Source organism: Strix uralensis, chromosome 18, assembly GCF_047716275.1.
Source record: "Strix uralensis isolate ZFMK-TIS-50842 chromosome 18, bStrUra1, whole genome shotgun sequence".
Taxonomy (NCBI): domain Eukaryota; kingdom Metazoa; phylum Chordata; class Aves; order Strigiformes; family Strigidae; genus Strix; species Strix uralensis.
The window spans coordinates 14445631-14460685 of NC_133989.1; the positions used below are offsets into that span (position 1 = coordinate 14445631).

A 15055-nucleotide genomic window follows, 5' to 3' on the forward strand; every position below is an offset into this window, starting at 1 on the left:
CCACGGCTGCTAAGGGGAGACAGTACTCATGGCGAGGCCGTGGCTGAGCGGGGAACACTGCTGACGGGGGAGACACCGCTGACGGGGGCGGCATGGCTGACAGGGTGAGACAGCGGTGACAGAGGGGACAGGGCTGACGGGGGAGATACCACTCATGGGGGTGACGGGTGTGACATGGCTGACAGGGGACGCCACTGGCGGGGGGGACACGGCTGACAGGGGGGACATGGCGGCTGGGGGGAAACATGGCTGACGGGGGGGGTCATGGCTGACAGGACGGCACCGCCGGCAGCGCGCCCCGCCCGCCGCCCCGCAGCCGGCTGCTGGCGAGCCCCGGTGCCGGGCCGGGCTCCGCGGGCCCCGCCGCGGCGGGCGGGCGGCTCTGGGGCTGCGCGGCGCTCCCCCCCCCCCCCGCCCCTCCGCCGCCGCGAGGGCGGGCCGCCGCCTCCGGCCCCGCCCTCGGCTCCGCGCCGCTTTGAAGCGGGCTCGGCGGCCGCCTGCCCGCGCAGAGCCGCCGGCGCCCCGCCATGGTGCTGCCCGGGGAGCAGGCCCGGCTGTACCGGCCGCGGCCCGAGCTGCTGCCGGCGGCGCACATCCCCTCGCTGCCGCACTACGAGCGCCTCTACCAGCGCTCCGTGGAGGAGCCGCACGGTGAGCGCCGGCGGCGGGAGCCCCCTCCGGTGCCCGCTCTCCCCGGGCCAGGGCCGCGGCGGGGCGGGGGAGGCCGGCGGGCGGCGGGGGAGCGGTTCCCGCACGGCGCCGCCGGTTCCTCCGGGGGCCGCTGGCAGGGTGGGGGCTGCCGGGCGGGCGGCAGGGGGCGGCCGGGCCGCTGGGCCGCGGTGAGTCCCCACGCGTGGGGTGCGGGAGCGCGGGGGCTGCCCCGCTCGTTCCTTAACGCGTTGCCTTCCTTAGCCGTGCCGCTTGCTGGGCCGTGAGCTCTGGCCGTTGCCTTTGCAGAATTCTGGGGTGACATTGCTAAAGAGTTTTACTGGAAGAGGCAGCACACGGGGCCCTTTCTGAAGTACAACTTCGATGTGACAAAGGGGAAGATCTTTATCGAGTGGATGAAAGGGGCGACCACCAACATCTGCTACAACCTCCTGGACAGAAATGTCAATGAGAAGAAACTCGGGGACAAAATTGCTTTTTACTGGTAAATTTCTGGTTTTATTATGGTGTAGAAAGTGTGTAAATAGCATGGTAAAGTGTACAAGCACTGGTGATTACTACTGAGCTGAATGAAAACATGGTAAAAGCTGAGAGGTTTTAATCTTTACATAGGTACAGCAGGTGTTTGCTTTCTGTGTGTTTGAGAAGAGTTGGACAATGGAGCTTCTCTGCCCATCCCGGGATGCACAGAGGTGGCCCAGCGTAGCAGTGGGGAGCTCCTGACTTCCAGCTCTGCCTTTGCAGTTGCACCTGCTAAAAGCTAAGAGCAGTCAGACGGTATTGAGGCAGGTGCGACAATTCCCTGGTGAAGTTGGTAGATGTGGGTAGAGACATGGGATGAAGAACAGCTAACATCCAAGAGCAAAAAGCTAATAAACCCCAAATCTCCTGTCTCATGTTTTGTGGGTCTGGCAAGTTTCGGCACCTGTGGCAGAAAGGCTCTCCAAACACCTGAGCTTTTATATCTATATATTCCTTGCACTAGAGCGTGTATAACACTGTGCTGCTTTCAGGAAGGCTCTATGTTGTCTTTCAGAAGAAAAGTTAACTTCTAGCCCTATGTTTTGGTTTTGTGTTGTGGTTTGTTGTTTTTTTTCCCAGAGTGGTTACTAGCATTAAAAGCCATGTGAAACTTGAAATTTTCATAGTGATGCAAAATAGGTTTCACTGGTGATATCTGAGATCCAGAATTAATGGTCCCCTGCAGAACTAGCTCAGCTGGCACCACAGCTGTGTCCCCAAACTGAGAACGGTGCCTTGCCCACCCACATATTTTGCTGTTGCCCTTGAACTGGCATGCTTTTGTGTTGCATCGGTATGACTGTATGTGGCAGTACAGAAACACAATTATATGTACCACTTGTTAGGGATGCAGTAACCTGTTGGGTTATGGTGAGTCCCTTCAGCAGAGCAGCTGGAGCCTTACTGTCATTGCAATAAAAATACCAGATCCTGTAATGATGAACAGCTGTGCTGCTCTGAGTGATTTTGTGCAGCTGAGGGGTCCCCCCAGTCACCTGGTGTAAAGGTGACTAGGGGCTACCCCGCTACAGAGAAGAACTTGTTTATACCAGTGTGGTTCTGGCTGCAACTGTAAAATTGGGTTCATACTAGAGTTTGTATCCATAGAGCTTCAGTAAAAGAATTATGCTGCCTGGCATATAATCATATTGATAAAACACGGGTGAAATGGTGGAAAGTACTTCCCTGCTAGTTAAATACCTTCTCTAACTCACTCGGTGTAAAATGATTGCAGCTTCTGAATGAAAACTCTTTTGTAAACTCATTCAGGTAAAGGTGTGTCAGCAAACAAAGCCATTTGGCAGGCCAGCACTGGCAGCTGTGCTGGGGTTTATGGAGGGAGTGGGCACATCATTCTTCTTGCACATAAATCTTTGGGTGACAGCTAGGCAACAGCCTACGGCTTTAATTTGGTCTTGGTGAAGACTGTTCTTGTTAGTTATTATTCTGGCAGCCTTTGTGGGGGTATTTGTGATGCTGAGCAAAACTTGGAGTGAATAGTAAAATGGTGGGTGTCTGTCAGTTGCGGTGTTCACAGTGCTGAAAAATAAGGTCTCTCTTCCTCCTTAGCAGACAGTTTTCCCTGACTATTTTGGGATAAACTCTCCTAGCGTGGTTCTGTCACAAGTGACCTGGCACTGGGGTGTCTGGAGCTGCCAGCTGGGAATGTTGGTGGGAGGAAGAGGCACACTGAATGTGACGTGTGCGGTACTGACCTGCAGACTTGTGGCACTGAGGTCTTGAGGAAGAGGGGCTAAGGGTTGCCACTTGTAAAATTACTTTTCTAGGAGCGTGTGCATGCCTCTCTGGACACGTGTGGTTCTTCAGTAACAAAATGTAATTGCTGTTGTCTTGTCCTTTCACATACTGCGTTTAACACTATTGAACGAGCCCGCTTTCCTAAAACACTTGAGACTTGTCACACTGTATGAAAGGTCAAAAAAGAAATGAGAGCCTCTGAAAGCCAGCGGATTCCTGAGAAAAACTTGAAATTTTTTTTTAAAATACCTTGGCCACTTGCTTCTAAGAAAGTCTGTAGCCTGCTAGATGGGAAAAGGTGCTGAGCTTATACCAAGGTATCAGTGACTGCCCAGCTCTGATTGCTTTGAAAAGATACAAGACAATGGTCTTTGCTTTCAGAGGAGAGAAATCATGGAAGAAGTGAATAATACTTTGAGGCATTGCTGAGTGGCTCTGAGAACAGATGTGTCCTGACAAAACTGAGCTGCTGTGCCCTGCTGATTGTGGCTGCCTCAAGTTTTGCATGGGTTGGAAGGAGAGAGCAGTTCATCTGGATCTGTTGTGGCCAGGCTGCTCTGAAGGCTCCTGTACCATCAGCAGGCTAGGGCTGCCCACGCTGGCTCCACTCTGAGGGTCTAATCCCAAACCACGTGGAATTGCTCTTTCAGCACAAAGGGCAGTTCATGGGATTGCTTCACGCTGCAGAACTTGTACATAGGTGACATTTACTATTGTGGTACCATCCTCTTGGTGCTCTTAGGGCTATGCAGTTCAAAATGACCATCCTGAGTCAGTAGCGAACACTTGTATTTTCCCTGTTGCCTGTTTCAGTATGATAGCTCTTGCTGCTTGTGAACGTTACAAGAATTTCTGTTTTCTGCTGTTTTTGATTCCTCTTTCTGTTTGGTATTGCTGATGTGGCCTAAAAAGGAACAGAAACTCCAGGAAATGTTTCTGATAAAGTGCTGCTCTCAAAAGTGAAATCTCTTTCATAATTGCATGGAAAGGCTGAAGCCAGTAACACTGGTTACTGTGCAGGTAAGATACCTGCGGTGGTTTTCGTGGGCCTTGCGGTTGAAATGCACTGGACAAACTGGCTGGGATGCTGAGGGTGCTTGCAGGGGACTCGAAGCAGTGCCGAGGACTTTGTCAGTGGTGGGTAGTGTTAATTAGAGCAGGAGCACAGTATGCCTTCACCGTGCTGTAGGCATACCTGCATTGCATGGACAAACCCTTAGTTCTCTGCTGAAGTGCCTGTTAATAATCTCATATAAATCTCAGCCTGGGCAGCTTGTGTGGGTGAAAATATAACCAGGTGGGAATTCAAGAACAACACCTATGACAAAACTGTCTCTAATTAGACCCTGGGGGGCGAAGGTACCTGGCTGGAGCCTGCTCTCTGTGTAACCTGTGCGTAGCTGAAGCGCTAAGTTCTTGCCGTTGTTTCTCAAACCAGTCACCCTAGCTGCAGTACTGGTGGTGCCTGGTGGGACCAGGGGGCAGGGGCAGGAGGTAGAGCTTTGCACACTATTTTTAGCCTCCCTCCAGCCTAGGTGCCTGGGCTTAGCAGGGTGCTGCTGGCATCTGCCGTCTTTGGGAGACTGTATCAATTTTCTGCTTTCTTGTGTGTGCATATAAAATAACACATCTAGAAAGGACAAAGATAGTAGAGGCTGCCAGAGCTTACTGGAGCTTTGTTTAAACAAAAGAATAACTGCCTATGGTTCCCATTCTGGGGCTAGAACAAATGTGACATGCAAAGATAAAATGGAGGTGGTGGGATTTGAGGCTTTTTTAATGTAATAAAGGATTTAGGGACTTTTAGCTGTGAGATTTCTTCAAATAAATGTTTCTGTAAGGAAAAAAACAACAACTATAGAGCATGTTTAAAAACCAAACCAAACCAAAAAAGGTCCAGAGCACTTCTGGAGGCTTTTATTAGGAAACTGGAAGTAGTTTTTGGACAGCAGCCTTGCAGAGAGGATACAGATTGTCAAACACTGGTTCGGTCTAAATGTGCTGCTGGGACCAAATGGGACAAGACCACACCTGCTGGTTCCTGGGGCCCCTGCGTGCTGCCAGTGACTGTTTCTTGCCATGGACTGCTTCATTCTGGGATGTGCCATCCCAGAATCAAAAATGAAGCCAGATGAAACTGTGTTTCAGTTGCATTTCTGTGAAGTTCTGGGCCTCTTCTGTTTGCAGAAATAATCTTGCTGTAAACTGCTGAGAACAAAGTGCTTGGTCTCCATAATCTAGTTGAGCATTGTGTTTTGTTTTTCTCTTTAGATAACTTTGCAGATATCAGTCTTCCATTACTGCCATATGCCCAGGTTCTGTGACTGAGGATGCTGGCAGTTAACATCCAGACTTTCAGAAGTGCTTAATTGTGGCCAGCTTCTCCAAGATGTACTCAGCTCTGCTACTCCCACCAGCTTCAGGACTTCTAAGTGTCCTTTGCCACACTGACTCTTCATTTCTTTGGTAACTTCCTGGATGACTTGTCAAGCTTCCAGTGATGCAGTCTCTTTCAACATTGTTCTGGTAGTGAGAGCCCATCCCTAAATCCCACAGTTTGTTTAAAGAAAAAAATTCACCACTGGGAAGGCTGCTTTTACTGATGCACATTTGCAGACGGGTGCCTGCAGGCTGCTGAGAGCAGTCAAAGCTGTGTTGCAGGTGCTACCGAACATCCATACCCAATGCTGCTGTGTCCCTGTTACTACTGTGGAGGGATTGCTTCCACAGGGGAATTCAAGTGAGCTCTACAGCAGCGACAAGTGTTATGGAAAAGTTACCATGTGTTTGGTTTATGCTCATGCACCACCCAGGCTCAGAACAGCTCCTTCACCTGATGGGGTTTCTCCATGGGAAAAGGGGTGGCCACACTCAGCCCTGAAATTCAGAGAGGCTTTTTGGGGTGCATCCTCAGCAATCCATGTCATCTCCCCATTGTGTATACTGAGAGTGGAGTGATAGATGGGTTGTCTTGGCAGATATTAATTATTTTGGAAGCACTGCTGGACAGGTCAATGCTCTGCTTCTGGAAATCAGGCAGGTGCATCTAAAGTACGTAACAAAATACGTTGAATGTACTTGTATGTTATTACCCTCCTTCAAGGGCAATTATAGTTCTAGCTTTGCATCACAGAAAGTGTGTAGCTGTCTTCTGGGGGGTTTTGTGAAATCTTCCAGCCTGGGAGGGAGTTTTCAAAACTGGCTGCGTCTGCCTGAATGCTTTAGAGCAGTTTTTCTCATACCTCCAAACGAGAACATCTCTGCTTTGTGGGGCCCTCTGTGACTTGGAGCTGCATGAGTTGTGCAAGAGTGGGAATGGTGGGAGCATCAATAGAAACCTGGTATTAAATAAGGAGTAAAGGGAGTAGCTGTTGTGGCTCAGACATGTCCAGGTCATGTGCTTTCCTGATTTCTTGAGTGGAATTCTTCCTCTCCCAGTTCTGGGACAGTCACCAACCAGTATGGTTAGTGCTGTGGCAGTAGTGCAAACAGCTGCTGTTTGGATGCTTGTATGTAAGTGTTAACTGGGACAGGAGGGACTCATAGCTTGCCCTCAGGTGTAGCTCCCTGGCTTTTCTCCATTGGTGGATAGTCTCCATCTGCAGCTGTGGGCTGTTTAGAGCAAGAGCTTGCTGGACTCAAAATGAACCTATTCCATGTAATCACTCTGATTGTCCTACTGTGGGTCTGGTTGTAAATGAGATACAAAGATGGTGCTGCCCCAGGGCAGCATGGTGATGTCTGCTTAAGGGTTTGGAGATTCTTGGTTTGGCCTGAGGGGCTGGAAAACACAGGGATCATGGTCTGAAGCTTGTTTCCAAAGGCCAGTTTTCTCCTGTTGTATCCTGAGGTTCTTCTGTCCCAGGTGTTTCTGTTAATGACTCGCTCTTTGTGCTGCATCCTACATCCTCTCTATTACTAGTGAAATCTCTGAGATAGTTACCAAGTGAGTGGTTGTGCCAAAAGGATGAACTATATACGTGAGAGCAGCAAGATCCCTTCTCCAGGCAGGTGCTGTCCTGTGGGGTTCCAGTGTGTGGGGTATGCTTTCCTGGATGCTGTGAGTCAGGGTTTGAGTGCCACGTTACTCAGACAGCTGTCAGGCACAGAGTCACTTCAAATTGTTTTTCCTGTCCGAGGGCTGAATCAGAAGCAGAACTTGACTCACCCTTTTTTCAAGGGGTTGACTCCCTGGGAAGGATGGTTGGTTTGATGTTTTGGAGATATCAAGCCCCATTCGTGCTCTGCAGAGCCTTTTCTGTCATAGGATGCAGGGCAGGAGTGGGGAGCTGGCTAGTGCTCTCAGCCTCGAGCTGCTCTGCCCTGCAGGGCAACGAAGGAAGGGGACAGGTATTAAAGGTTGGTGACCCCTTGATTACACAGTGCCTGTGGTCTCCCGTGGTTTTGCCCATATTCGGAAGCACCCTGTGACTTGTGCCTCTTTGGGCGGGTGTTCGGCATTATTGAAGATTTTCACTGGAAGTAGCTTTTACTGAGCTGGAATAACCTGTAATCCTGCTCCTGTAGGCAGAATGGGACAATTCTCCTCTGTTAAATCAAGTCGGTAAAGAAAGAAGGCACTTAGCACTTGTGTGTTGCTCCGTGGCTGAGCAGTAAGGAGAGGGATGGTTCTAAGGCCTTCTGCTTGGGAATGCACATCAACAGCAGCCTTGAATCAGGGGAGCAGCTTTCATTTGGGTTGTCGGAGCTGTTGTTCACATCCTTTTTCTCTGAAACCCTTGGTAGCTGCTACTGGCAGGGATACAGCATCCGCCTATATAAATACAAGGGAATATCCAGGAAGTATTTGACCAGATAAACAAGTTGGATGTCAATAAGTGCCTAGGATTAGATGGCATGCGCCCCAGAGTACTGCAGGAACTTGAATGTGAAATTGCAGAGCTGCTGGCCAGGGTAGGCTGTGTGTTATTGCAAAGGGCTGCCGTGCCAAGGGCTGGGAGGTTGCCAGCCCCGCTCTGTCTAGCGAGGGCAATAGAGGGGGTCCTGGGAACCGGTAAATGCGACTTGCATCCCCAGTGGTACAGTAGAATAGGGTCACTATGTGCGTGGACCAGTGCAGTCTTGGGAAAGGTGATGGAGCTGCTGTGAAGTCCTGCTGGCAGACCCGCTGGAGCACGAGGCAGGTGGCACTGAGTGCATGGATATGGCTGTTTTCAGACTGCCTTTGTGAAGTTTCCCACAAAAGGTTGTTCAAGAAGGTTATTTAGCTGTGAATGGAAGAAAGGTCTTTCTATGGAGCCAGTTTAGCCTTACCTTTGCTTCCTTGCTTTTAATGGTCACTCTTCAGGACCAGCAGCAGGTCCCCCAAGGATCAGTGTTGAAACTGAACTTCTGATGGTGACCAGGCTTATGTGCTCTCCATAAACAGCATCTGCTGCTGCTCCTGGAGACAAAACACTGGACCCTGGTTCTGACCCAGCATGGTATTTTGTGTTAGTCTGAGAGGCTCTTGGCTGAGTTACTGTGAACATCCCAGTGCTGAAGTGCAGTACTGCCATGTAAATGAGATGGCTTTTATGTTCTTATTTAGTATTTTTTCCTCATGCTGCTCATTGTTCTGACAAAGGGTCTGGCTCTGTTGATTCAGCACAAGGGATTTAATAATTTTTCACTAGTTGCTTCTTACACCTCTGTCTTAAGATGTTGGCTTACACCCTGTCCAAAGCCGCCTTTCTGCATGGCACAGACAATAGCTCCCGGATTTTCTCACGTCTGTGAAACTTGTATCTTGTTACACTGGCAGATATTACAGCACTTTGATATGTTTTACGAATAGTTTGCTTACTGTTGGGAGGGGCATGGCAGTTATGCAGTCATGTCATATTGTGAATATTGGCAGGAGAGTTGAAACTTGGGGTGGATAAATGGAGTTCATGGGCAGAGAGGATGATGAATTCCTGTACGGATTCAGGACATGGAAGATCAGAGCCTTCAGTTTGGGGAAAACCTGATTATTTTATTTTAGCTGTGTGAATGGCTTGTGTGTTCTCCCCTGGCACCCTGGTGTGAATGGAGCAGAAGTGGACAAGGACTCAAGCTCAATGTGGATGAGACTTGCTCCAAGTAGTAGTGTTTACAGGAGACAAAGTGATGAGGCTTTGCCAAAGAGCTGCGAGCAGGTGCTTGTTCCAAGCATGGCATTTTTCCTGTGGGTAGTTGCATTTGTTGTGCCTGGTGGGCTTTCTGTGCCCAGAGCTGTTAGGCTGTAGTACTGATTGCCAGGGCTTTGGCAAGACCTCTTGACTCCCATCAGTGCAACGAGCTTGCCTTTTCCTCCTGTGCCCAGCCCTGCGTCAGAGCTGTTGCGCACGGCAGGAGCAGGGTTTCAGTTCACTATTTGCATTTCTACACATCACTTGTAAGTGTTGAAACATGTTGTGATATGAAATTGTGAGCCCTGGCAGTTCTCTGTAAATTCAAAGCCCATCGTTTTCTCAGATGTCACCTCCCTTCTTTAGGGGAATCCCTCAAGGAAATTGATGGCCTTCCTGGTTACTTTCTCACATCTGAGTACCTGATAGTGAAGCATGTTCTGCATTCCTGTTGCTGCTGACCATATTCTAAGAGATGTTCCTTGTGTAGAATGACATGACAGTCCAGCAAGTGACATCTGGCCATCATCTGTAGAGGTTTTGAAGGCATGAAGTTGAAATGTCCACCGAAAATCTGATTAAAAAGTTTAATTTCCTACCATGGCCTTGATGGATATTGTTTGAGCCTCCATTGAAACCAGTTTGCCTGGCACTCAATGTTTCTAGAAGGTTTTGAAAATTTGGCAGTATGTTCCACCCAGAGATGAACTATTTCCCAAAACGGGACATCTCCCAGCTGCAGGTGGCTTGTTGACTATTTTACTTATAGAAGCTTCACCCAGGATACGTTTTGTGGCCCGACTACAAATTGTTTAAACAAGGAATCAGCTGTGTTGTGCTGGAAATAAGCTCTCTTCCCATCGGGCTGGTAAAAATAGTCTATGCTTCTCTGCTACTTATGGTAAACATCTAAAATGTTACCTCTCATGTCAAACTCCCGCATTCTTCTACAGTGTTCTGTGGATTTGGCTCGCAGGGTTAGAAGTGCTGGCTGAGGTCAGCCAAATGCGGTGACCTACTGCATAAGTCTTGCATATGAGCTCTGTTGCAACACTATGTAATCATTTTCTTTAAAAAAAACTTAAACTTTTTTGGTTTAAAAATCTTATCTAAATAAAATAGGTAAAAAGCTATCACTTTTCTTCATTGGCTGTTCTCCTGTGTTAAGAAAGTAAAAACATAATTAGAGTTGATGCATATCCTTTTGGCTTGATGGTTACTCAATATCAACTGAGTAGGAAAAATCTGAAGCCACAGAGGAACAGAATTCCCCTTGCCACTGAGCAGACAGACGTCAGTGCAGAGTGGCTGCTGACACCGTCACCGGGGGATTTGCATGTGGTCTCTATTACTTGTAAACTCCCTTATTTTGTCAAATGTGGGAAAATAATAGTAGGTTTCCCTTGAAGAGGGGCTTGCTGACTGCTGATGATCCAGTCTTCTCTGAAACTATTACCCTTGGGTGTTACGGCTCTTGGTGTGTACAAACCCCATTGCGCTGACTTTACTCGTTCGCTTATGTTGGCTGATGAACCAGCAGCAATGTAAGCCAGGAGGTGTCAGTTCCTTTAGAGATGTCTGAGCATCCCCCCAGTCTAGAGAAAAGGGCTTGAAGTAGGTTTTAGGGCGTAGCCTGGCAGGTGTGTGGGAAAATTGGAGGGAATTCTGGAAGGTCAGTAAATAAACGAGTGATTTTGGAGCATTGTCCACCTCTAGCTGGGCTCTGCTGTAGGCATTGCTCAGGGTTATGATGAAGTGTTGTACAGTGGGTAGACTGCACAAGATAAATATTATTTCTTTAGATGCCTCTGGTACTTGTTCAGGTTCTGAAAGGCTGAAATACAAAGAGTAGCTGAGAATGTATTTAATGAGAAGGAAGGACAGCAAGATTGATGTGTTTTTTCCTATGGGACACTAGCAACCACACAGGGTGTTGGGTGTTTTCTTTGTGGGCTGTGTTTCCGTATGCCTATTTTTAAAGGTGATTAGAAGACTGATTGCCTGATCATAGACCAGATGGTGGCCCAGTTATCCATTTAGAAATTCACTCTATTTTAGCTGTTTTACGAAATACAGGCATGATAATACCTGTGTTTGAGTCAGTTGAGCTGGAGAGGATGGATGTTGGGGGCTGGACACAGCACATTGTTCTCTGCAGAGCACAGGGCTCCTGCTTTGGCATGACACATTGCTGTTTGCCAGCCTGGTTTGGGTTTTGTTACAGCAATAGAAACCTGTTCTTCCTAGGTACATGATCAACTGTTAGTTGAGATGGTTTGGCTCAGAAATCATAGAATAATAGAATGGTTTGGGCTGGAAGGGACCTTAAAGACCATCTAGTTCCAACCCCCCTGCCATGGGCAGGGACACCTTCCACTAGCCCAGGTTGCTCAAAGCCCTGTCCAACCTGGCCTTGAACACTGCCAGGGAGGGGTCAGCCACAGCTTCTCTGGGCAACCTGTGCCAGTGCCTCACCACCCTCACAGGAAAGAATTTCTTCCTCATATCTAATCCAAATCTACTCTCTTTCAGTTTAAAACCACATCCTATCACTACCTTCCCTAATAAAGAGTCCCTCCCCACCTCTCCTGTAGCCTTTAAGTACTGGGAGGCTGCTCTAAGGTCTCCCTGGAGCCTTCTCTTCTCCAGACTGAAAAACCCCAACTCTCTCAGCCTGTCCTCACAGGGGAGGTGCTCCAGCCCCATGATCATCTTTGTGGTCTTCTCTGGACCCACTTGAGCAGGTCTGTGTCCTTCTGATGTTGGTGCCCCCAGAGCTGGACCCAGCACTGCAGGGGGAGCCTCATGAGAGCGGAGCAGAGGGGGAGAATCCCCTCCCTCGACCTGCTGGCCACACTGCTCTTGATGCAGCCTAGGACACGGTTGGCTTTCTGGGCTGCGAGTGTACATTGCTGGCTCATAGGCAGTTTTCCACCCACTAATACCCCCAAGTCCTCCTCCGCAGGGCTCTTCTCAATCCACTCATGTCCTAGCCTGTGCAGGACTTTGCCCTTGGCCTTGTTGAACTCCATGAGGTTTGCATGTCCCACCTCTCCAGCCTGTCCAGGTCCCTCTGGATGGCACATCCCTTCCCTGCAGCATGTCACCCCATCACACAGTTTGGTGTCATTGGTGAACTTGCTGAGGGTGCCTCGATCCCACTGTCCATGTCTCCAACCAAGATGTTAAACAGCGCCAGTCCCAACCCTGACCCCTGAGGATGCGACTTGTCACTGCTCTCCACTTAGACATGGAGCTGTTGACCACAACTCTCTGAGTGTGACCATCCAGCCAGTTCCTGATCCACCGAGTGGTCCATCCATCAAATCCATGTCTCTCCAATTTAGAGACAAGGATGTCGTGTGGGACAGTGTCAAATGCTTTGCTCAAGTCCAGGCGTCAGTTGCTCTTCCCTTGTCCACCTTATCTAACCCTGTTGTAGAAGGCCACCACATTTGCCAGGCATGATTTGACAGTGGAGCTTTGTTAGGCCCTACCTATGTGTATGGGGGGCACTGGAGGGGAAAACCATGGGGTGGCTTTATTGCAGGTCTCAGTGTTAACTGTATGGTTTTAGAAGGTGATGCTGTTAAATTGATAAGATTTTTCTTTTCCCTGGGATTTCTATTGCCAGGTTTACTCAACAGTGTTCTCTCAGTGCTGCTAAGTATTTCTGAACATACTGGGAAAACCTTTTCACCAGCCTCTTCCAGGCTATGCTCTGTCATTACACAACTTCTTTCTTGATCCATGTCATGATGCAACAGGATTCCAGCATGACTGCAGGGACTGTAGAGGCTGAGCTTTCTGGGAAACCTTTTACTCAAAAATACTCTCAGCCTTCCCAGAACTCCTTTGGGTATTTGCTGCCATGCATTACTGTGGTGGGATATAGGTGATGTGAAGCATGGACAGGGCTGGGCAGTCTGTCCCATTGTTAGGAAATGTTCTTACGAAGGTGTTTTGCAAACCTGTTTCAGCTCCCTCCTGGTGTCAGTGGTGTAGACCCTGCTGGAAACCCTTCTGCTTTGGGCAGTGTGTCCAGGAGCATTTCCATATTGAACAATCCATGCAAATATAAGCATTTTTTTCTGATTATCTTACACATCCAGTCTCTCCAAACTTCACGTTTCAACATAATCTGTTTTCTCAAGGACAGATTTTAAATGGCATGCTCTACGCATTCCTGTGTCAGATGGGATAAGCAAGGCCGGGGGTAGAGGGAGAAAATGAATTTTTTTTTTCAGTTTGGGTGGCTGTTGTTCCCAAGCTAGCAAGCTGTCTCTAGGCAAACCCTTCTTCAGGCTGAAGGTTTCCTGAGTCTCCTGAGAACAGCCAAGGCCAAATGGCAGCAGGAGGTTTGTGAGCAGCTGGCAGCCGCAGTAGCTGAGCACGCAGCCCGTGTGTGCTAGCACAGGCGTTGGAAAGGCCCGGGGCTCTCGCTGCCCATGCGGTGTGCACGTGAGCCCCTTCCCCAGATGGCAGGAGCTTGGCCCGGCCGAGCTCTGCCTGGCATTTCAGCTGCTCTAATTCTGGACACGGGGCGGATCGGGAAGCCATGAGCCCGTCTGGCTGCCCCCAGTGACCTTGCACGTGAGGAGGTGCTACCGTGCAGGAGCCTGTGGTAGAGGAAAGCTCCTTCCTTCACCTTATACCGTGCTCTGGGGACAGGCAGCTGGTGGAGCAGGAGCTGGAGAACTTGCTGTCTCCATCCCGTGCTTCTCATGCACCACCTTGGTCCCATGCTTAGGAGGGATTTTGGTCTCTGAGTGAGTTTTAGTCTAGATGGCACCAGAGGTGTTTCAGGGCAGACATGCCCACAGTCTCTGTCTCTGCTCTACCGGAGGCTTTCCGCAGTTCCCCACTGGCCAAATTCTTCCTGTGGCATCACAACATTTGGGAAAGGGTCCTTTCCCTCTTCCAACACCTTTTTCAAACTGGCAATCCATGTTTTCTTAAGGGTGATTTCCAGCAGCTAAAATGCAGAGCCTTTTTCCTGCATTAAGCAGAGCTGCTCTGTGCTGCCATTGCTTCTCTGCCGGTTGGGGAATGAAACCTGGTGGCTTTGAGATGGTTTGCTTTGCTCTGAAGACTTACTTTCCAGGTGCCCCACAGCCCAGCTGAGCTTGGTAATTTTGGGTTAATGCTTTTATTTAAGGGTGATGGGGTCACAGGAGCTTAGAGGAGAAAATTAAATGTTCTTCAGCCCCTTTGGTCCTCAGTGGGAGCATTTACAGGGGTCAGATAGACTTTGGCTTTGTGCCCTAGTTTGCTTTGGTCTGTGATTTTTCCCTTTTTGACTGACTGCACATGGTCTGGCAGATCTTGAAAACTTGTAACACTTCAGTTGCTTGGCTTCATATCATCATTTTCTCCTGTACACCAGCTTTTCTTAGTGGTGTTATAACCCTTGTAAACCACCATTATCATTGGCAATTACCTTAAAAACCATAATTCCCACTGATGCAACCTGTGCTTCCTGCTGCTCCGTGCAGATGCTAAGGCAGCGTTGCACAGGGAAGCTCTATTCATCCATTACTCAAACAGGCTATACAAATAATTTTTATTTAGAAATCTAGTGAAAAGGAATAACCAAACAGCATTGCGATTCATTTTTGGGTCAGCTTTGCTGTGTCCATTTGGGTGCTCTGTGAAGTGTGCATCCCCTTGGCCACTGAGCTGTAGCAGGTTAAGAAGTTACCGCCCCTCCCTACTACTTGTTATCCTACAGCTGAGATGGGGTCAGCTTGCTTGGATGGTCAACATAACGCTCGCTTGGTTATGTGATGAGTGGCTGAGGCAGACCAGTGCTTTGAAAAGTCCTGATGCTTGGCAGAGCACAGTAACTTCTTAACCTGCTTTGGTGCAAATACCCAGGAGTGCATCTGGCCACAGCTTCCCTCTCCCATGCTGCTGCTCTGCATCCCTGACTGCTCCACAGGGTCAACACTTGAGTTAATGTGACTCTAAAGAAATGCTTGCCTGCTCCTACA

The 15055-nt window shown here is 49.1% G+C and overlaps 1 protein-coding gene across 2 annotated transcripts in view; it reads left to right on the plus strand.

Annotated features, from left to right (window-relative positions):
- Positions 1 to 480: 480 nt before the first annotated feature.
- ACSS2 (acyl-CoA synthetase short chain family member 2) overlaps positions 481 to 15055 on the plus strand; it is a 35058-nt gene continuing 20483 nt past the window's right edge. For both annotated transcript variants that reach the window (XM_074888737.1, XM_074888738.1), the window contains exons 1-2: positions 481 to 651; positions 958 to 1153. In XM_074888737.1, coding sequence (XP_074744838.1) covers positions 528 to 651; positions 958 to 1153 — 320 coding nt within the window. In that variant the 5' untranslated portion in view covers positions 481 to 527. The remainder of the gene's footprint in view (positions 652 to 957; positions 1154 to 15055) is intronic.